This window comes from Coregonus lavaretus (assembly GCF_964263955.1).
Source record: "Coregonus lavaretus genome assembly, contig: HAP1_SCAFFOLD_1248, whole genome shotgun sequence".
Classification (NCBI taxonomy): domain Eukaryota; kingdom Metazoa; phylum Chordata; class Actinopteri; order Salmoniformes; family Salmonidae; genus Coregonus; species Coregonus lavaretus.
This window is the reverse complement of record NW_028159596.1, coordinates 3,858-27,500: the sequence shown is the minus strand read 5'-3', so window position 1 is coordinate 27,500 and position 23,643 is coordinate 3,858. Positions and strand designations below refer to the sequence as shown.

Genomic DNA, 23,643 nt, shown 5'->3' with positions numbered 1-23,643 from the left:
CTGGAACTAGATAAGCCATATACTGTGTTTTTCAGCGGCATGTCAGTTTTCATAGAAAAAGAGCTGTACGTTTCTAACATTTACTGTTCAGATTTTATTCATATAAATATAAACTATGCACTTTTGCACAGGCAGTGGTGGAAAAAGTACCCAATTGTCATTATTGAGTAAAAGTAAAGATACCTTAAAAGAAAATGACTCAAGTGAAAGTCCCTCAGTAAAATACTACTAGAGTAAAAGTATTTGGTTTTCAATGTACTTAAGTATCAAAAGTAAATGTAATCGCTAAAATATACTCAAGTATCAAAAGTAAAAGAAGAAATCATTTCAAATTCCTTATATTAAGCAAACCAGACGGCACAATTTTTTTTTTTGGGGGGGGGGGGGGGGTAGCCAGGGGCACACTTCAACCCTCAGACATCCTTTACAAATGAAGGATTTGTGTTTAGTGAGTCCGCCAGATCAGAGGCAGTAGGGATGACCAGGGATGTTCTCTTGATAAGTGCGCGAATCTGACTATTTTCCTATCCTGCTAAGCATTCAAAATATAACGAGTACTTTTGGGTGTCATGGAAAATGTATGGAGTAAAAAGTACATTATTTTATTTAGGAATGTAGTGGAGTAAAAGTTGTCAAAAATATAAATAGTCAGGTAAAGTACAGATACCCCAAAAAACGACTTAAGTAAGAATACTTGAAAGTACTACTTAAGTACTTTACACCACTGCACACCAGTGCATCAATTGACGTTAGGGGGTTAAATTGCTTACATGGAATTCTACCACCAGCTGACAGGACTTGAATTCATAGACACCAGCGATACATCACCATCTGATTTAATTTAATTTGATAGAAAACAATTATCTTTTGACTGTAAATGAACTGCACCTCATCTCTTCCTTCTCCATCTCTCTTTCTCTCTCTCTCCCAGTATAACTTTCACAGTGGGCCAAGGTAAAGAAGGGATCATAGACTTCACGTCTGGCTCTGAGCTGCTGGTTGCCAAGGCGAAGAATGGCCACCTCTCAGTGGTGAGTCGGAATAACGGGAGGATGTAAACCATCAGTCCTCCACTACAGGACTAATACAGTAGGTTGGAACATCAATACTGCATGATTGGAGTCAGAGTTGATTTGATTATTGGAGTCCTGCACTAGTGTCTATAAAAGCTAACTGTACTGTACTTTTTAAGCTGATTTGTTTTGTTAATGTCCCCTGTAAAACTGTACATTGATTTTCATTGTAGGGGTATCTCAGGTAGAGACCATTTTGTTCTGCATGTTTACATTGTAAAGATAACTTTAATCAATCGTTGATTGATTGGTTAAGATAACTTATTTTGTAATGGTTACCTCTGATGTCTTCCCTGAACTGTTTCAGACTGCCCCTCGACTGAACTCAAGATGATAGACATGACTGATCATCTGACCACGCCAAGGAAGTACTTCATGGAATACGCTCCTATTCACCAATCACAACCGCAGACCATTCTCTGCCTAAGCCAATCAAATGCCAGCTCTCGCTACAGGAATGGCATGTGCTTCCAATTAAGAAAAAGTCCAGCGATTAATTAATTGATATTTATATATTTTGGGGATTAATACTTGTTGTTATTTGAATATTACGATTTTATATATGAAGCCAAGGAATAACAATGTTTTGGTGCATTTTTCCTGCACTACTTATGTTTGTCTTGCTTAATTTGGGAACATGACCAAGCAGTCAATGAGGTTGTAATGGGTCTTCTTTGCTTTTTCTTTCCGTCATTCTTTTTTCACAATATTTTCTCTGTTCAGCAATTTAGACTTTGCACCCTCTCTGATACTACTCTTTAACTGTTTGGGACAGAAGCTTTTGTTAAAGTGGAGATGCAGTACATGGCTGATGGTATGTAGGCTAGGTTTGTTATAAACTAATGAGGAGCAGGGAGTTTGAGAGAGAAGTTCATAAGGAAGAATTATGTTTTCAAACTTGTGTTGACTAGGACACAATACTCTGAGGTTTTTGATCCGAAGGGATATCAACAGAGAAGTCATGTGGGTGTGTGACCTTTGACCCAGAGCATACTGGCCAGAATGTAGAGTACATTTGGTCTGTGCAGTGCCATCGATCACTAAATCATTCTTTGATGTATATATCATGGAGCCCAAATGAAAGCGTAAACCAAAGCATTTTGGTGAGCAGAAATTATTTATAATTGATTTATAATGGAAACACCATAGTGAATGGTCTTAACAAAATATATATATATATATATATATAACAGAGATAAAGGAAAAAGGAGGTGAGGAAGAAATGAGGAAAAAGGCAAGAGAAAGAAAATGGCGGGGGAAAGAATAGAAAACTGTTTTGTCTTTGCATTTATCTCTTGTTTGAACCCAGCAATTGTGCCTTTCTCCTTTACTAAGTTATTATTAATGGATTATTTATATGTTGATACACCAATTAAACAATGACACGTTGGGGATGACATTGAGTCCACTGTTGTTAGAGCCAGATATGTCTTGTGTACCCTCAGGATGGCCTAGAAGAAGACGATTCAGAGAGAAAGACAAATGCATACTGTACACACACATATTTCACTCCAAGTTAAACCTGTAGAGTTGACGCTTTTGGGAAACATGCTATGATCCATTTGCTTTCCTTTGTGTCAAGTTTCCAGGCTGTCATTTTCTCTGGATATGTGTAGCAGCTCTTGTCAGGCTATAGTAGTAGTCAGAACAAGGTTCACTACTTATTTTACCACATTTAACATTACTTTCCTGATGAGGATTTTTGTGCTAGCTTTGTGACAGGGACAATGGTATAGACAAATGCACTAAAGATTGATATATAATCTATCCACAGTGTTAGGCTATAATACAGCCAAAATTATACTGGTGTATCTACAACATACAGCCCAGCCCTCTCAACATGCTATAATTTTTTTTATTGGCACTTCCAAACCCAGGTCTTCAAGAGAGATGCACTGCATTAAAGTGCAGTTAATGCAGCCAAGTCTTTTCCTGGTGTTTAATACCTACATCATAGGACATACACATAGCCAAAAGTGTTCTTCACAGAAAGAACATGGATCAACGGTAACATCCTTAGGAACACTTAGCAATCTTTGTAACAAGCTAGAGGTGTATTGGTATGACCCACGTGACACTACAGTTCATAGATTTTAGTTTTAATCTACACACCTCTCCCCAGCTGACTTTCTGAGCTACGTTTCACTCTTCACATTTCTGCGCTACTTCTTCTTTGCTTTCCTCCCTCTACGACCCAGCCTCTGAACAGTATACAGCTGACAACCCAATGAATGAACGGTAAGACAGGTGCAATATGCCTAAATAAAGGTGTGCTACTGCACTGACACTAGCTAAAGAAGCAATAGTGGATGTAATGTCTGTTAATTGTCTGTTGTATGATTATATGTCAATTAAAGCATTTTTTTTTTTCCTGGTGGGAGATGTGTGTTTGGTTAGCCTGGTCCCAGATCGGTTTGTGCTGTCATGCTAATGCCAGACAGCACCAACAGATCTGGGACCAGACTATTGTGTTCTGTGCTCTAAGAAGAGATTTGAGCCAAGTGAGGATTTGTGAAAGTGTAACATGCATTTTGTCTTGTTCAAAAACTGTATGTTGCTAATGTGCCTTGAGTTTGTAAGAAATACAACCAATTTTGTATGGAATTCAGTGACAAATACCTCCTTGACGATGTCACTTATTCCAGAGTAAAAAAAAATATATATATACCAAAAAATCTGATTATTCCTTTAAAATGTCATAGAACCTTCTCTGTAAAGCCTGTCTCAAACCAAATCCTATGTTTAATAATTTACAATACACATGTTATCAGTCCTGAGTTACTGTATGCACCATCATGTAGAATTAGACCAACACACTAAAGATTAAATACTAAAATGTCAAAATAAACTTAAATGATTCTGTCTGGGTCCTTCATTACAAACTTCCTTCCTTGATAATTTGATGCATTTTAAAAGGGATAGTTCACCCAAATTACAAAAGGACATATTGGTTTCTTTACCATGTAAGAGGTCAATGGACAAGGTATAACAGCAAACCATGCTTTGGTTTTGCTAATATGGGTACCAGTTACTTGCATTGGTTCAATATTTTGATTAAATCCAAACTCTGGACAGAATATGCAGTCTTTTCTGGCACATCAGAAATGTACCCTAACTAGATTATTCAAGTAAAGTTAGGCTTACTCTGAATTTTACTGTACAGTCTTTATAGTCCCAAGCCAGAACAGCTAAAAAGTACCATCTTGCAACATGTTGAAATGGGGTTTTGATCTCAAGGGACTGTACGAAGTGATGCAATCCTCTGCTGTGATGAGGAACTTGACATTATCTGTAGTCTTTGAGTTTGAATAGTCTCTCTGCTCAATAGGTGTATAAAAACCAACACACCAGGCTTTAATAATAGTTTTGAACTGTTATTTAGAAATATGGCATTGGCGGTTAATCAATGTTCACTTACAGTGAGGGAAAAAAGTATTTGATCCCCTGCTGATTTTGTACGTTTGCCCACTGACAAAGACATGATCAGTCTATAATTTTAATGGTAGGTTTATTTGAACAGTGAGAGACAGAAGAACAACAAAAAAATCCAGAAAAACGCATGTCAAAAATGTTATGAATTAATTTGCATTTTAATGAGGGAAATAAGTATTTGACCCCTCTGCAAAACATGACTTAGTACTTGGTGGCAAAACCCTTGTTGGCAATCACACAGGTCAGAAGTTTCTTGTAGTTGGCCACCAGGTTTGCACACATCTCAGGAGGGATTTTGTCCCACTCCACTTTGCAGATCTTTACCAAGTCATTAAGGTTTCGAGGCTGACGTTTGGCAACTCAAACTTTCAGCTCCCTCCACAGATTTTCTATGGGATTAAGGTCTGGAGACTGGCGAGGCCACTCCAGGATCTTAATGTGCTTCTTCTTGAGCCACTCCTTTGTTGCCTTGGCCGTGTGTTTTGGGTCATTGTCATGCTGGAATACCCATCCACGACCCATTTTCAATGCCCTGGCATTGGGAGGTTCTCACCCACGATTTGACGGTACATGGCCCCGTCCATCATCCCTTTGATGCGGTGAAGTTGTCCTGTCCCCTTAGCAGAAAAACACCCCCAAAGCATAATGTTTCCACCTCCATGTTTGACGGTGGGGATGGTGTTCTTGGGGTCATAGGCAGCATTCCTCCTCCTCCAAACACGGCGAGTTGAGTTGATGGCAAAGAGATCGATTTTGGTCTCATCTGACCACAACACTTTCACCCAGTTCTCCTCTGAATCATTCAGATGTTCATTGGCAAACTTCAGACGGGCCTGTATATGTGCTTTCTTGAGCAGGGGGACCTTGCGGGCGCTGCAGGATTTCAGTCCTTCATGGCGTAGTGTGTTACCAATTGTTTTCTTGGTGACTATGGTCCCAGCTGCCTTGAGATCATTGACAAGATCCTCCTGTGTAGTTCTGGGCTGATTCCTCACCGTTCTCATGATCATTGCAACTCCACGAGGTGAGATCTTGCATGGAGCCCCAGGCTGAGGGAGATTGACAGTTATTTTGTGTTTCTTCCATTTGCGAATAACCACACCAACTGTTGTCACCTTCTCACCAAGCTGCTTGGCGATGGTCTTGTAGCCCATTCCAGCCTTGTGTAGGTCTACAATCTTGTCCCTGACATCCTTGGAGAGCTCTTTGGTCTTGGCCATGGTGGAGAGTTTGGAATCTGATTGATTGATTGCTTCTGTGGACAGGTGTTTTATACAGGTAACACGCTGAGATTAGGAGCACTCCCTTTAAGAGTGTGCTCCTAATCTCAGCTCGTTACCTGTATAAAAGAAAACTGGGAGCCAGAAGTCTTTCTGATTGAGAGGGGGTCAAATACTTATTTCCCTCATTAAAATGCAAATCAATTTATAACATTTTTGACATGCGTTTTTCTGTTTTTTTTTGTTGTTATTCTGTCTCTCACTGTTCAAATCATAAATTTAAATTATAGATTGATCAATTCTTTGTCAGTGGGCAAACGTACAAAATCAGCAGGGGATCAAATACTTTTTTCCCTCACTGTATAGCCTCGCTATATCAGTGGTTCATCATTTGGGAAAGTTTTTAAGTCTTTACTTGTTAGTTCCTCTTTCAAAAAGGGTAAGTTGCTTTTTAGTAATCATTCTACGTTGATGTTCTGACTTTTTTTTTACACTAATTTCACACTTTTTGACACAATGTCACTGATGCCTTTTATTGTAATAATCATGTAATTACACCTGTTATAAGTTATCTTGCAATCTTAGTGGCAACATAGGTTATTATGGAATCTTGCAAACTCTGGATTAAAGTCTGTATATATATATATATTTTTTTCTATATATATATATATTTTTTCTATTTATGTTGACTTAATAATTACAATTCAATAACATACAATTTAATAACATACAATAACATTTATAGTTGACAAGTTTGTTTTATAGCCTAAGCTACAATGTCACACTAATATTATCATGCCATAAGATTCTTTTTAGGCCTACATCAGGTTTTGAACTCATTATAATTGAATGTATTAATGATATTTCCTGTTTTTAGTCATGGCTGAAATGACAATTGCTACTACAGTGAGGGAAAAAAGTATTTGATCCCCTGCTGATTTTGTACGTTTGCCCACTGACAAAGGCATGATCAGTCTACAATTTTAATGGTAGGTTTATTTGAACAGTGAGAGACAGAATAACAACAAAAAAATCCAGAAAAACGCATGTCAAAAATGTTATAAATTGATTTGCATTTTAATGAGGGAAATAAGTATTTGACCCCTCTACAAAACATGTTGGCAATCACAGAGGTCAGACGTTTCTTGTCGTTGGCCACCAGGTTTGCACACATCTCAGGAGGGATTTTGTCCTACTCCTCTTTGCAGATCTTCTCCAAGTCATTAAGGTTTCGAGCCTGATGTTTGGCAACTCGTACCTTCAGCTCCATCCACAGATTTTCTATGGGATTAAGGTCTGGAGACTGGCTAGGCCACTCCAGGACCTTAATGTGCTTCTTCTTGAGCCACTCCTTTGTTGCATTGGCCGTGTGTTTTGGGTCATTGTCATGCTGGAATACCCATCCATGACCCATTTTCAATGCCCTGGCTGAGGGAAGGAGGTTCTCACCCAAGATTTGACGGTACATGGCCCCGTCCATCGTCCCTTTGATGCTGTGAAGTTGTCCCCTTAGCAGAAAAACACCCCTAAAGCATTATGTTTCCACCTCCATGTTTGACGGTGGAGATGGTGTTCTTGGGGTCATAGGCAGCATTCCTCCTCCTCCAAACACGGCGAGTTGAGTTGATGCCAAAGAGCTCGATTTTGGTCTCATCTGACCACAACACTTTAACCCAGTTCTCCTCTGAATCATTCAGATGTTCATTGGCAAACTTCAGATGGGCCTGTATATGTGCTTTCTTGAGCAGGGGAACCTTGCGGGCGCTGCAGGATTTCAGTCCTTCACGGCAGAGTGTGTTACCAATTGTTTTCTTGGTGACTATGGTACCAGCTGCCTTGAGATCATTGACAAGATCCTCCCATGTAGTTCTGGGCTGATTCCTCACCGTTCTCATGATCATTGCAACTCCACGAGGTGAGATCTTGCATGGAGCCCCAGGCCGAGGGAGATTGACAGTTCTTTTGTGTTTCTCTCATTTGCGAATAATCGCACCAACTGTTGTCACCTTCTCACCAAGCTGCTTGGCGATGGTCTTGTAGCCCATTCCAGCCTTGTGTAGGTCTACAATCTTGTCCCTGACATCCTTGGAGAGCTCTTTGGTCTTGGCCACGGTGGAGAGTTTGGAATCTGATTGATTGATTGCTTCTGTGGACAGATGTCTTTTATACAGGTAAAAAGCTGAGATTAGGAGCACTCCCTTTAAGAGTGTGCTCCTAATCTCAGCTCGTTACCTGTATAAAAGACTCCTGGGAGCCAGAAATCTTTCTGATTGAGAGGGGGTCAAATACTTATTTCCCTCATTAAAATGCAAATCAATTTATAACATTTTTGACATGCATTTTTCAGGATTTTTGTTGTTGTTATTCTGTCTCTCACTGTTCAAATAAACCTACCATTAAAATTATAGACTGATCGTTTCTTTGTCAGTGGGCAAACGTACAAAATCAGCAGGGGATCAAATACTTTTTTCCCTCACCTGTATTGTTCCATTTTATGCTGAAAACAATGCCTCAATTTACAGAAAGGAAAGAGGAAGATCTTTACCCACGTATTAAAACCACTTCCATATTCAAACCACTTCGCTTGCAAGTCTTGTATGTTGTTGAATAAGCGGACAATAGACAAATATCGTCTGTTAAACCAGTCACCGCAAGAGTGAGTCTCCCCACAATGGCAGTGGGGCGATGCAGTATAGCACTACAGGAGCGTCGTGTGCAACTAGTGGAGAGCTGCAGCCAAAATGTCACCCACCTCCAGGAGCTTCTTTACCAGGTAGGGGCTCTTACTGAGGAGGACCTCAGCCTGGTGAGAGGGGGAGGTCGCCTGGGGGAGAGGGACTGTATGAGGACTCTGCTGGATGTGCTACATGGGCGTGGAGAGGAAGCCTGTCGAGCCTTCTTTCATGTACTACAGTCACAGAGAGCCAACACGGAGTCTGAGTCTATGCTGGCAGCTATCCCACCTGAGGGCTCTGGACCCAGCAGCAGTGGCTCTAGTCCAACCAACATGCAGGAGCACTTGAGGAAACACAAGAACATATTAGGCAGGCAGCACAGTCCCATTGATTACCTTAGTATCAGGACTAGTAGATGTAGTAGCTCAGAGAGTGTTGATGAGCCTGGTTCCTTTACAGATATCATGTGGTCCAGGTGCGTGGGCTACACTGTTCCCTTGCAGTACCACCAGCACGAGGCAGCCATGGTGGGTGACGCCTTCCGGAGCCAGGACCAGGTCTGTACCTTTCAAGATGTCTGCCAGAGTCTGCTGTCTGTTCCAGGAGACGACATGACTCTGCTCTCGGGGGTGGCCGGTAGTGGGAAGACCACCGTGGTGAGACGGCTGGTTCATGAGTGGGCCAGGGACTCTGACTCCCAGAAGATAGTCCTGTCCCTATCCTTCAGAGAGCTCAATCTGCTCAGTGAGCCTCAGAGCCTGCAGGAGCTTCTCCTGGTGTACTACAGCCACCTCAAACCTGTTCTGGCCCGGATCGTTGACTCCCAACCTGGACGGATCCTGCTCATCTTGGACGGGCTCGATGAGTTCCGCTTCCCCCTGGACTTTGAGCGGAGCCCCAAGTGCTCAGACCCGGAGCGGAGGCTGGGCATGGGGGAGATGGTGGTGAACCTGATTAAGGGTCACCTCCTCCCCGGTATCTCCATCCTGGTCACATCACGGCCCCACTCCGTCTCCAAGGTCCCTCCCCTGCTGGTGACCCAGCTCTACAGCATCCTGGGCTTCTCCACAGACCAGCAGAGGCACTACTTTGAGCAGAGCTGCAGCTCTCCCCTGGTGGCCTCTGACGTGTGGGGCTATGTTTCTTCCTACCAGCCCCTCCAGCTCATGTGCCGTATACCGGCCTTCTGCTGGATTGTCTCCACTGCCCTGCGTGATGGAACCCCCTGCTGCCTTAGACAAGTCACCACCACCACTCTGCCCAGTACAGCTAGGACAAGGCCAGCAGGCTCCAGTGATACCACCACCAACAACAACAGGGCTGAAGAAGCCACTCCAACCCCTTCCACCTTCTCCTCCACTGTTCCCAGGGTGATGTTAATGAGCGGCCATGTCAAGCCCATCACCATCACAGAGATCTACTGCTGCTTCCTCAAGTCCATCCTGGTGTTCCACGGAGAGGGCCGCAGTCAGGAAGGCTGCAGCCCGCAGCGTCTCCAGGAGGCTCCGCAGGTCCTACAGGAGATGCAGCCCACGCTGAGAAACCTGGGAGCCCTGGCCTTCAAGGGCTTTCTAGAGCGACGCTTCCTCTTCAACCAGGCTGATCTGAGCTCTTTCTCCCTGGACTGCAGCGGCCTGTCCAAGGCCTTCCTGGTGGAGATCCTCAGAGAGGACCGGGCCTCGCTCAGCTACCAGAGGAGCTTCCACTTCATCCACACTAGTGTACAGGAGTTCCTGGCTGCTCTGTACTACATCCTGCAGGCCCTCTCCGGCTCAGACCCATTCTCAGGGCTCAAGTCAGCCGGTGGTGTAGCCCTGTTTTCAGTCGCCCTGCACAAAGTGTTAACCTCCACTGCTAATAAGCTGCTGAGGCCCAGACGACTCCTGCGCAGATACGTCAAGAAGGCTTTCTCCTGGGGTGGACACCATCAGTCTGGTCACATGGACCTCTTTTGCAGGTCAAATAATATGTACATACAAATACATATACAAATACATAGATAAAAGTAGTATTGTGTTTTGTCATTCACTTCATCCCATTTAACGTTCAGAAAATGTCTCTTTGTTAACTTGTTTCTCTCTCCATTAATTGTACATTATTTCGCATTTCTCTCCTTGGGTAGATTTGTATCTGGCCTATTGGTACCTCAAATCCGTGTAATCCTGGATGGACTATTCCGAGGCAGATCACAAATACTCCCATCTCTCTCCTCCTCCTCTCTGTCCCTGCCCTCTCCTCCTCCTCCTCCTCCTCCCACCCCTCCCTTTCTCCTGAGCCTGCTCCACTCCCAGCTCCAATGTGGCAGACTGAGTCCAGAGAGGCAGGTCAACGTGTGCCACTGCCTGTAAGAGGCCCAGGACCCAGGCCTGGCCCAGCGTCTACAAAGCTGGCTGCAGGTCCTGGCCCAGCAACAGGTCCCAGACCAGTCTGGCCCAGCCAAGAGGGACTGGAGCGAACTGGCCTTCCTGCTGCAGCTGATCCCAGACCTGCAGGATCTAAATCTGGAGGCCCAGGGGCTGGACGCGGAGGGCTTGCGTAGACTGCTGCCTGTACTCCCTCTCTTCAACACCCTTAGGTGGGCTAAGTCATGTGTAACACCTTAAATCAGGCTTAATCCAAACACAAAAATGAAGTTATCTATATTTTTCTCCAAACTGTATTTGTTTCATGATACATGAGAATGAAAACCCTGTGTATTTATCTCCTGTATTTTTTCCTCATAAAGGCTAGGTCAGAATCCACTGGGTCCTGAGGGGGCAATTGTGTTAGCCTGTGCTGTGCAGAGCCCAGACTGCCGTGTTGAGAGACTGTGGTGAGTACAGTATAAGGGCTAATTGAAGCAGAGAGAATAATTGGATAGGATAACTGATATCACCACCTTGGAGGGACTACATGGACTTTTAAAAAAACACTCATTTTCCTTTTCTGTTGCAAAGCAGTTTAAAACGTTTTCCATGGCATGCCCTAATGAACATGACCCTGTGTAATTGTTCTGGTTCCAGGGTGGTAGGGACAGGACTGGGTTGCGAGGGACTCAAGGTGCTTACAGAAGGACTGAAAGACAACCACACAGTGGTCGACCTCAGGTAACACAGGATATTAATGCTCTGATAGGCTACAGCTAGTCAATAAAATTCATTATAAAGCAGTCTCTCACCAATCATTGTCTGCCATCATTCCATGGTTTAAGGATGGCCATCAATCACATTGGCGACGTGGGAGCGGGCTGTCTGGCGGATCTACTGCAGACCAATCATACACTTAAAGATATCAGGTGAAGATGAGAAACCACTGCTATCAAAGATATCATCCTTTGCGGTTAAAAACAGCCTAGTCACACATCTGTGGTCAAGTTCTCGCATATTCTTATGTTAGTTCACACTAGGTAATTACAAGAATAAGGCCTGGATTCAAACAAACACAGATGTGCACTATTGCTGTACCTAGGTTGTTGATCTGTCTTGGATTGATCCTCGAACATAGGCTTTTGGTCAGGTAAATCAATATTAGCAACAGACATGTTTTTGTGTTCCTCAGGCTCCGTGACAACCAGATTACTGATAAGGGAGCAGAACTCCTCATGGAAGCACTGACTGAGAATACCACTCTGGAACATCTCTGGTGAGCAGTGACACACTCTCGGTTTACCATGTACACTACCGTTCAAAAGTTTGGGGTCACTTAGAAATGTCCTTGTTTTCAAAAGAAAAGCAATTTTTTTGTCCATTAAAATAACATCAAATTGAGCAGAAATACAGTGTAGACATTGTTAATGTTGTAAATGGCTATTGTAGCTGGAAACGGCAGATTTTCTATGGAATATCTACATAGGCATACAGAGGCCCATTATAGCAACCATCAGTCCTGTGTTCCAATGGCACGTTGTGTTTGCTAATCCAAGTTTATCATTTTAAAAGGCTAATTGATAATTAGAAAACCCTTTTGCAATTATGTTAGCACAGCTGAAAACTGTTGTGCTGATTAAAGAAGCAATAAAACTGGCCTTCTTGAGACTAGTTGAGTATCTGGATCATCAGCAATTGTGGGTTCAATTACAGGCTCAAAATGGCCAGAAACTAATAACTTTCTTCTTAAACTCGTCAGTATATTCTTGTTCTGAGAAATGAAGGCTATTCCATGCGAGAAATTGTCAAGAAACTGAAGATCTCGTACAACGCTGTGTACTACTCCCTTCTCAGAACAGCGTAAACTGGCTCTAACCAGAATAGAAAGAGGAGTGGCGCAGTGCTCTAAGGCACTGCATCGCAGTGCTAGCTGTGCCACTAGAGATCCTGGTTCGAATCCAGGCTCTGTCGTAGCCGGCCGCGACCGGGAGACCCATGGGGCGGCGCACAATTGGCCCAGCGTCGTCCAGGGTAGGGGAGGGAATGGCTGGCAGGGATGTAGCTCAGTTGGTAGAGCATGGCGTTTGCAACGGCAGGGTTGTGGGTTCGATTCCCACGGGGGACCAAAAAATATATAATGTATGCACTCACTAACTGTAAGTCGCTCTGGATAAGAGCTTCTGCTAAATGATGTAAATGTAAAAATGTAAATGAGTGGGAGTCCCCGGTGCACAACTGAGCAAGAGGACAAATACATTAGAGTGTCTAGTTTGAGAAACAGACGCCTCACAGGTCCTCAACTGGCAGCTTCATTAAATAGTACCCGCAAAACAGCCGTCTCAACGTCAACAGTGAAGAGGCGACTCCGGGATGCTGACCTTCTAGGCAGAGATACAAAGAAAAAGCCATATCTCTGACTGCCCATCTTAATCTTTTCTTTTTCAACTCTGCCTAGAAGGTCAGCATCCCGGAGTCGCCTTTTCACTGTTGACGTTGAGACTGGTGTTTTCAAAAACAAGGACAATTCTAAGTGACCCCAAACTTTTGAACGGTAGTGTATATGCTCTAATTAATACATTTCTTATAAAACATTGAGGAATTTGAATTCCAATCTGCAGGTATGGGTCTGCAACCTTAACATCTTTACATTAGTTTACTTAGCATTGATACTGTTATCTGCTCAATTTCCTACTATTTGAACAAGATAATATTTTACATATGTTGACATTTCATTGTGACTGTCTCTTTTCTCAGGATGTTTGACAACAAGTTATCAAAGGAGGGAGTCAGGAAGCTGAAGGAGTTCGCCAGGAACATGTCTCATCTGGACATCAAAGTGTGCATCTGATTTCATCTGCCTTTCCTATTGCTGATGATAGACTCCAAGTACTTCATCATTGGTGGATGGTGTGGTTGTTTATTTGTAAATAAGAATTTGGTCTTAACTGACTTGCCTAGTTAAACAAAGGTTAAATAAAAAATAAAAAAATACATATGGTACTTTTGCACATATAAATGGTATGAAAGATGTTATTAGTATTTAATTATTACTAACTGAGTTTACATTTGGATGTCAGGTTGTAATAAGTCAATGAATGTAGCCATAGGTCAATGAAATCGTCTGCAATAGGTCTACACGTTTTTCCAATAGTTTGCATTATTATGTTGTGTCAGAAACGCCTCGAAGTAAAGAAGCGCGTAAACGTTTAAACAGCACTTCCATGTATGGCCAGCAGAGAGCAATAGACCTGCATACGCATTACCTGTTGGAACTCTAGGGTCATAGTCTACTATGTGGAAATTAGATGATCATGTTCCCTCTCTAACAAAGTTGGAAATTAATGGTTTAACAATAATTTGTTGGTAGCCAACTAAATTTCACTACTGAATATTGAAATGTATTAAGTTGAGGGTGACAAAACGAAGTTGACAGTATTTATTTATTCTACCACAAGATGTCAGCATCAATTTAAACTTTTGATAATAATATGCCATTTAGCAGACGCTTTTATCCAAAGCGATTTACAGTCATGTGTGCATACATTTTTACGTATGGGTGGTCCCGGTGATCGAACCCACTACCCTGGCGTTACATGCGCCATGCTCTACCAATTGAGCTACAGAGGACCTTTCTATAGTGTCTTTGTTTGGCTCCTTCCTAGTCTGGTCCATGGGGACATGCCATTATCCTTAGTTTCAATTTCCATAGAAAAACGAAAATATGTCAAGTTACCTGAATAATAAGGTCATTTTTTCTGATGCCCACTCTTTGATTTGATTTAATGAGGGACAGTGCTACTATTACTACACATCTAATTCTATATTTTCTCACCTGTGAAGGTAGAAACTCATATTCCCTTTGTTATGCACTTTGGAAAAAGTTTGTCTGTTTGCCCATTTACCTCAACCATAAACAAGTTTGCTATTTTTGTTTTATCTATAAATAGACTAGGCAATGTGCAAATCTCGAAATGTAATTGAAAATAAAACAATGCCTGCAACGGTCCTTTTTTAAGTTAATCTTTGCCATAACTCCCTCCTGTCTTTTGTGTCAAAACATTAGCTGGCTGTTTTCACCAATTAATTATTTATTTAATCATTTAAGCGCTCTCTGATTGGTTTGAGCGTGTCTCTAGCTCAGGACCTGGCCAATGGAGATGCAGGCTTGTTTGTGCAGCTTTGGTGCGAAAATAAAAGCAGGAATCTGCGTTGAAAAGAGAAATGTGGATGCAAAGAAACAAAAGATTGAGTCAAGTCTACAGTATAGCTGTAATTTGTTGTTTTGAGAATAACAACTATAGATTTTAAGACAAAGACAGAGTCCAGTCAGTGGAGAGGCAAGCGACCTTGTTCGTGGTTCCAGACACTCAGGTATGGTACCGCACTTTAGGGATGCTCTACTGTTATTCTAAGGGGAGAAATCTATAAATTCTCTACTTTGCTTTTATTTAAAATTGGTCACTGAAAAAAAGACAAGCTATGTTACACTGAGTGTGCAGAAATGCAACATTGTTTATAGTCTGTCATATCTTCGTAGCCGACCCTGAAATGATTATCCGAGACAAAACATGCAACAATGTTTCAATAGAAACTTATCTGAAAATGACTGTGTATAGGCCTATCAAGGAAAGTATGAGTGAATTATACTTTGAATTTGATGTTGTTACATTAGGCGTTTATTGTTGATTGCAGTGCTATTAGTTTCCCCTATAGCAACTTTACTGTTACATGATGTGTAGTCCACGTGACTTAAGAGGGGGTGATCATCCCAATTATGTTTTTGTTTATGGTGTTTTGCTTGAGGAGCCTATACACCGTTTGCAACGCTGTCGTTGGCATCACGAAATGTTACAATTATTTTAGGGAAATAACAGCATGCAGTTGACTTATAAAATGTATTTAAATGTCGACGTCATGTTATCATGATTTTATTTTGCTTTTCTACAGATTAAGTTTAAGTGTTTAGAGTTTATATTTTTAATGTCCAAAGGGGGAATTTGCTTTGCAACGAAATACAGCCATATTAGATAATTCTGTCCTTACTTGTGTGTCCATTTATTCATTTTTTTAGTAATAACATTAACATTGAGGGGAAATGTGCTGCATGATAATAGTGAAACCATCAAATGTCGTTGAGATTTGTGAAACTGCATGGAAGCTGTTGGCTAATTGAAGCTTTGTTTCGAACGGTGAGACTGTTGCTATGCACGGCGTGCTGTGTTTTCGATACTGAACAGCTGAACTTCATGCGAAAGAGATGGGGTGGGGGTGCAGGAGGAGGAGGCGCATTGAGAGGGCAGATGATTTCAGTCCAGTTCAGACCAGTTTACAGAGCTGCTCATTTCCCGCACCATACTTATTGTTTAAGAACCTCATAAGGACAAGGCGAATCATAATATAGGCTTAATACCCATTGTCCAAAGTACTGAGGACCTGACCTTCACACCAATCAATAAAATAACTAACATATATAGGCTAATATGTAGTGAAAATAAAATGACAGTGAAATCACGAGAAAAATAATACCACCTCTTAGACTAAAATAATATGCAATGCATATCTAATAGTTAATTGGCCAGTGTGGGTTTGTGTTAATTAATACATTGTATGTTGTAAGTTTTAGGCTACATTCCGTGATACATAGGCTTTGTAGAGGCAAATTATAATTATCATTATATATTTGTTACATTATTAGCCCATAGGCAGTTATTGATGTCTGGTGAAGATGGCGACGGGAACAAAAAGGATGATGATCTCGCGCCGCACTAGTTCGAACCGGCTGGAACTTGGCCTCACGTGGAGTCATTCTTGGTAGCTTTATTAATATGCAGCCAATGGTAGAGGTCCAGAAAACTATCTGCCAACCAGAGGGAGCTAGGGCGGTGTTTTGGTACATGAGTAGGAGGGGTTTTGTGGTCCAGGCACGCTCCTGGAAGAGCTCAGCTGTTTTGTAATAGTGAAAAAGTATTATCCTACAAGGACAAAGACAAGGAAACCCAGTGACTTAAAAGGCTGATAACTTCATCTTCTACTGTACACATACCATAATTAGCATAATGATTGTTATTTGAAATGGAAATTCATGTTTTCATCCTTGTGTAGGTATATCCCCCTTATGTATTGGCTACCTCTGATGTATCCCTCACCAACTCATATACAGTTTAGTGTAGTATTTATATGTCACATTTAAATGTCAAACAACTACCAAATATGTATCTTCACACTCTTAGCCCCTTAACATGTATCAACCTTATCTTCCAGGCCACCAGCCCTCCTTCGTTCTACGAGCACCGTTGTGCCCCTCTTCTACCTGTGAAGATAATAATAATAAATAATAAAGATGGCACCCTCCCTGGCCACAGCCTTCTCCAGGCGCTGGTGGATGGCTGTGACTGCGGTCATAGAGAACCTGCTGTTCTCTGCTGTGCTGCTGGGCTGGGGCTCCCTGCTCATCATGCTCAAGTCTGAAGGCTTCTACTCCTACCTCTGCAGAGAACCTGGTAAAGCTGTGTAGCATGATGCACTACAATACCCATAATGCTCTGTGTTACACATCCTGTTTTGTCAAAATAGGGGGTTGGGAAATGAAGACAATGGGTTGGATTTATACAGTATAACACTATTCCAGGTGCTGAAATATATTTTACGTTGTAGACAATTTTTATTACAATGAATAGGAAACCCTAAAAAGGGAATACCATTATTATATGTGTTATACCTGTGTTATTACACAAGTATTGTAGGTATGAGAATGATGGAAGGTTTTTGTTGCTTCAGTTTATGCTTGGTTTATGTTGCTAAATGTCACAATGAAACAAGCATTTTTAGCAACATAAACCAAGCATAAACTGAAGCAACAAAAACCTTCCATCATTCTCATACCTACAATACTTGTGTAATAACACAGGTATAACACATATAATAATTTGTTTTTATAGCATTTTTTTCTATATCTAGTATTGCTGTCTCACTCAGCAAGTGAGACACGTGAAGGGGTATCTCTTGGGCTTTGAAGGTCTGACAAAGATTGAGTGTGTTTTAAACAATCCTACTTATTATGCTTATTTAATTCAGCAATCAAAGGTGTTTCTATTTCACTACTGTGAGACAAAGAGGACTTTATGTGTCTGTGTAGTTTTAATTCAATCACGTTTGTTGGAATGGTCCAACGCTTCAATAGTGTTCTTTAGAACAATACCGTAAGTTCTTTCATTGGATGTTAAAATAGAATGGTGTGACAGAATGTTCAGATCAACTGGATATTCTGTGGGCGAGGATGAAATGAAGGGGTGGGGGTTTCTAATCCAATCACATTGAGCAGAGGAATTGAATGAGTTTCCCCTTACGTTTGACATGATCAGTTCCTCCTGAGGGTCTTTGTCTGCTTAAATGCAAACGAAACCAGGGCCATATTAGGAGTGGAGTGGGAGTGCTGATATAGGATCAGTTTCTCCTTTTCGATCATGAATAAGATTACATAGACAGTGGGGACCTGATCCTAGATCAGCACTTCTACTCTGAAACGCTTTATGAATACAGGCCCAGAACAACTGCTGCAGATAATGACCTAATTGGGGTTTTTGTACAGATTTATTGATGATGTTGCCATAAAGGAGAGTCTTTAAAAGAAATCCACCTATACAGCCTGGCTAGTCTTGAAAGTTTGCGAGAGGGATTTATTAGATCATTGGCCAAGACACTTGCGTTGTTTCCAGCCCCGCCGAAGTTGAGCTTTGAGAAAAAATAACACATCAATAGCAGTCAGCCTGTTTAACAAGCCTCTAATGCGGCTATGATTCAGAGCTCTCTCTCTATCATGGGGATTTGATGATTCCACTAAATCATCCACATCACAGAGATGATGGATGAAACCAGGGGGTGGTGGGCATGGGATCTGGGATGAAAGCACCAGGTACATTTCTGTGTGCTCATAAGGGCGTCTTTTGTTTTATTGGTTTATTTGCATCCAAATGCTACAGCGAACCAGTGACTTGGATCCCCCCCCCCCTCTCTCTCTCTCTCTCTTTCTCTCTCTCTCCCTTTCTCCCTCTTTTTCTATATCTCGCTCTTTCGTTCGCTCTCTCTGTTCCCATAGTCTATGAATCATCTGTCCTCCTTTCATCTTTCAAACACACAGACACTTAGGGAGGCAGTGGGCATTAGAGAGAGGGAGGGAGAGAGAGAGGGAGAGAGAGAGAAAGATAAATATGTGTCTTCACTGAGACCTTGAGATGATAGGACAAATAAAGCACATCATCATTATGTAGGTCGTAACGTAATATCTTCAGAACATGGCCTGTGATGGACTAGATCATATAATAATATTGATAGAGCATGGCTTGTGATTAACTCAAGAGTCCTCTGATCATCTGCCACAGTGATTTCTATTTGCCAGGCAGCATTTAACATGTCAATAGGCCTTTTCATTTATGCAGATCAGGTCAGTCTCGACACTCTTTCATCCTTGCCTTCTCTTATGTTTCAAAAGATGAATGCATTCAAAGGGCATCTGTCAAACAGATTGCTGAGAGTCCTTTATGTGTTTGGTGTCATGGTGACTTTTGTCCCCATATCGTTGTTTCGATTTAAAGGATCTGAGATTGGACTGTGTGACACTGTGGGCCACCTCTGTTTTGGTTCCTCACCTATCTGCAAATGGAAAAGTTTGTGGTTAGGCTGACATTGTGAAGTGTGAGGCTCACATTCCTCCCACATGGAACATCGTTGACTCCCAGTCCCTTCACCTCTCTCTCTCCGGCAGCTCTTGTGTTTCATTACATAAACTAGACTGTCATCATTCCCACATGACATTTATCTTGGTAGAGTCTGTTAGTTTAACACTGTAAGGTGTGTACTGTTGACGTAGTTTGATTTACACTCAGTTTAGCTAAGGCATGTTTCACTGACAACATGGACAGAACATATTGTACAGGAAATATCAAGCCTCTTGTTTTTATTGTTAGTATGAAGCATCCAGTGCCAGTACTATTACAACTACCAACAAATAGAATAGAAAAACTTTTTTTTCTGTAATGGAACTTGGAAAAGCACGTTTCATAACTCTTTTATCATCATGTATGGTGTCCCTGTCTTAGACCCCCTTCCCCCTCCCCCTCCTTTGCTTTAAGGTCAAGTATATGGCAGGGGCACATAGTTGGAATGTCTGTGTCAGTATGGGCCCTATGAGCCCTGGGGCATCTCATGTCGCTAGCTACTAGCAGGGAACATGAGAGGCCCTAGGGCCAGTGTGGAATGAGTGGAAGTGTGGAATGAGTGTTGTTTCAGCAGAGACTTGAGAGAGCAGTGCGGACTCCCCGCTCACCCCTCACCTCACCCACCCTGTGACCCCAACCACCTCCCTGACAGAACTCAGCCTTACCGGCTTCCTTAAACTAGTCTGGTCACAGATCTGTTTGTGCTGTCTTGACAACTTTTGTTTGGCTTGACCATAGGAGTTGCCAAGACAGCACAAACAGACCTTGAGCAAGGTACTTAACCCTAATTTGCTCCAGGGGCTACTATGGCTGACCCTGTAAAAATCACATTTCACTGCACCTATCCGGTGTATGTGACAATAAAACATCATCTTTTATTTTTATATTTTATCTGACACCAGGCTAGCTTCCTTCCAGCTCTTATCAGCCGACTATTTTAATCAGTGTTGCGTCAGTGTTATTAGTGCTCAGTAACAGTGGGATGTTTGCGGTGTTAGGGAGGACAGGGAGGACATTATCTGGAGCTGATTAATATTCTGTCTGCTCACTGCTTTGAAATAGATAGTGCTTTAAGGGCTGATGATGATGGAAAATACTGTCAGTTGGTTATCTCTGGTGAGTCAATGCGAGGAAATGCAGACATTCTACGCCTATGGCAACCATTTTCTAGCAACAAAGCTAGTCCGCTGGATTCTATCAGTCATTTACATTTATCACTGATAAGTGATAGGGTCAGACGCATTGAGATTGATACAGCATCTATGGGCAGATAGATTGATTGATTAGTTGAAGATTGATTAGTTGATTATTACACAAAGCAATGTTTTTTTGGACACGAGGAAGAAACACATCCATTTCCCATTGATGGATGATCAGGTTAAAGATGACAAATATCACATTATGTTCTTATTATGTTGGTCATGTAATAATCTTGTTAGCGCATGGTCTTAGAGTCTGAATGTTCTTATTCTGACTCTAAATTACAAGGAAGAAAGCTGCAGGCACATACCTGAAAAGCAGGGCCCTAGCTAGATAAATGATTTTATTTGAATATTATAGGTTAGGTGAACTGTAGTATCATAGCAATAATGTCAGACTAATTTTTAGTTCATATGATTTCAATGGAACTGGATGTTCTGCGAGTCATTAGAATCACGCTGTAAAACCTCAGAACTGAGAAGTGAACAGTGTTTTGTTTGAAGGCATTGTAAGGTCATTGTTGCGCTAACACAGTGTTTGTGCTCTGCAAGGCTCAGGGCGCTTCCCTTATTGACTCAGCAGCAGCAGCACAGCCTCACATTGTCTGGATTACTCAGCAGTAAGACCCCACAGCCAGGCAGGCCCAGCTGCCATTGGCCTTCTGCTAACCTATATGTTAACTACCATCTACCATGACCTTTAACCTACAGATTATATAATACAGTCATGTCTACTCCCAGACTCACTCTCAAGAAAACAACAACCTGCTTTTCAAGACTGCTTGAAAAACACCTTGTGTTACCAAAGGTTTTTGGAGAGAAACGTCACGTCACCTGAGAATAACACTGAAAAAAAAAAACAGTTTGTCTCGCAGCCTATCCTCCCCTAGGCCCTTACTCAATGCCTTACTAGCTCCCCTAGGATACTCAACTTTTTTTATGAGACTTGTCACTGTCAAGGCTGTCATCATACTCTTTAATTTTTTATATTTTGTGGGTGTTGGCTACAGTTATTTTTCTCTCCTCAACAACAACAGCAATCTGTCTCATAACCAAGGCACTGGTGTCCAGTCCTTATAACAAACAGTGTTATGAAGTATGAAATAAATAACTGATGATATGAGCGCTCTGTCTCTATCCTCTTGGGGATTCACTTTGGGAATGTTTGGGGGTGCTAAGGGGTTGGTTTGCCATGGAGCTGCCTTGATTTGGGGGTTCAGAGTAGACCCAGTTCCTTCCAGCTATTTCTGCAGCTTGTTGATCCCAGCAGTTTGGTTACAGTATCTTTCACTGAGCTTTTTCTGTTTACCTGGCCTGTCCATGGCTCACACTGTCTCAGGAAAGAGACACACAAGACACAAATGAAACACAAATATAGATGTACTGTTGAGATGGATGACTTTTCAAGATGTTTCCTCTGAAATCAATGGCCTCAAGTGAGGGAGGACGTTTCTTAGAACACTTGCGCAAGATATCTTGCAATCCAACCCCAAACAAACCTATATTGTATCTGCACTCTCAGAAGCTTTTCATTTTTCAGATGGTCCATGATGTACTGCCAACAGGCACATTCTATCTAATCAAACTAGAATGTAAAGTTTCGGAAGAAACTTTAGTGTGATTGTTTCATCTATGGGTCTTTTGATGAAATTAGCATGACTGTCATTTCCAATCCCGTCTTTTTGACATTTTAGTCATTTAGCAGACGCTCTTTTCCAGAGCGACTTACAATTAGTGAGTGCATACATTTTTCATACTGGCCCCCCGTCTTGATAGTCTGATCATGCTTAATTTCTCTACCAAAACATCAGGAATCCCTTTTGAATGTATGTTTTTATATCTTCTATGTATGATGCTAAATCTATTTCCCTCTGGGACCATAAAGTTGAATTTGAAGGTTCCATAAAGTTATTTTGTGCCTCCAGGTAACAGCACCAGTCAGAACCAGTCTGAGCCAATCCTGGTTGGGGATGAGAAGGGGATCACCCAGAGCCCCATGGTGGAGGAGGACTACCTCAAGATGAACGGCTGGCCCATCTGTAAGGACCAGGATGAGATGCTGAACTTGGCCTTCACTGTGGGCTCTTTCCTCCTCAGTGCCATCACCCTGCCCCTAGGCATTGTCATGGACAAGTATGGCCCCCGCAAGCTCCGGCTGCTCGGCAGGTAAGAGAACAGAGACAAGGTAGTAATGTACAGTTGTGGGCACTATAATTTAAGCTGAGGTGTTGGGGTGATAGTCTCTGTACCCGGGTTTGAGTCCCGGAAGTGGCTATACCCCAAATTCACTATATTGGTGTCAGAAGTGGGATGACAGAATAATTGCCGCAATGCACATGCAAACATGGCGCTCTAAAGTGTTATTGAGATTGTCACAAAAACCTATACCTCGGTACAGCGTTTAATAATTTTTAGTACCCACAACTTCCTGCTGCATATGTTTTTATGTTCTATATCTGACTTGGCTTGGGTGTGTCTTAGTATGAATAAACCTTCCTCATATTCAACCTGTTCTCTGTTATTTCAGTACCTGCTTTGCCTTCTCCTGTATCCTGATCGCTTATGGATCGAGCGACCCCAAGAGTATGTATATTTCTTTATTCTTTCTTTATTTACTCATGTTCTATTCTAGAATGTATGTCAGTTCCATCCCGTCTGCTTAACACATGTGTTTTCCCTGCACAGATCTGTCCATCCTCATATTCTTTGCTCTGGCACTGAACGGGTTCGGAGGCATGTGCATGACCTTTACTTCTCTCACGGTAAGTGGTGTTTTCTCCTGTACTGCAGGGAGAGGGTGGGGAGGGGAGAGAGGGGAGTGAGCAGAGAGAGGTGGGGATGGGGACAGTGGTGAGGAGGGGGGAGAGCGCTAAGATGCAGGGTGGAGTAGGGAGACAGGGGAGCAGAGAGAGCAGTGGGGAGAGAGAGGTGGAGAGCGGAGTGGAGAGGGGAGCGAAGAGAGAGGGGTGGGCGGGTGGGACATGT

The 23,643-nt window shown here is 42.2% G+C and overlaps 2 protein-coding genes and 1 pseudogene across 6 annotated transcripts in view; all 3 read left to right on the top strand.

Annotated features, from left to right (window-relative positions):
* The window catches only part of LOC311122676 (unconventional myosin-Ic-like), a 56,971-nt gene extending 54,932 nt beyond the window's left edge, over positions 1–2,039 (top strand). For 3 of the 4 annotated variants that reach the window (XM_084197011.1, XM_084197012.1, XM_084197013.1), the window contains exons 31-32: positions 932–1,089; positions 1,381–2,039. In XM_084197011.1, the coding sequence (XP_084053137.1) occupies positions 932–1,058 (127 nt within the window). In that variant the 3' untranslated portion in view covers positions 1,059–1,089; positions 1,381–2,039. The remainder of the gene's footprint in view (positions 1–931; positions 1,090–1,380) is intronic. The other variant, XM_084197010.1, reaches the window with a different exon arrangement.
* Positions 2,040–8,290: 6,251 nt separating this feature from the next.
* Positions 8,291–13,593, top strand: LOC311122669 (protein NLRC3-like; annotated as a pseudogene). Its single transcript has 7 exons — positions 8,291–10,357; positions 10,523–10,975; positions 11,126–11,212; positions 11,403–11,486; positions 11,591–11,674; positions 11,938–12,021; positions 13,500–13,593. The product of its transcript is annotated as a protein NLRC3-like (transcript).
* A 1,390-nt stretch (positions 13,594–14,983) lies between these two features.
* slc43a2a (solute carrier family 43 member 2a) lies at positions 14,984–23,420 on the top strand (the record flags this gene model as incomplete). The annotated part of the gene is made up of 5 exons (XM_084197005.1): positions 14,984–15,116; positions 17,007–17,245; positions 22,584–22,824; positions 23,186–23,241; positions 23,344–23,420. Coding segments are annotated over exons 2-5 (534 nt in total), but the record flags the coding sequence as incomplete, so codon positions are not given.
* Positions 23,421–23,643: the final 223 nt, after the last annotated feature.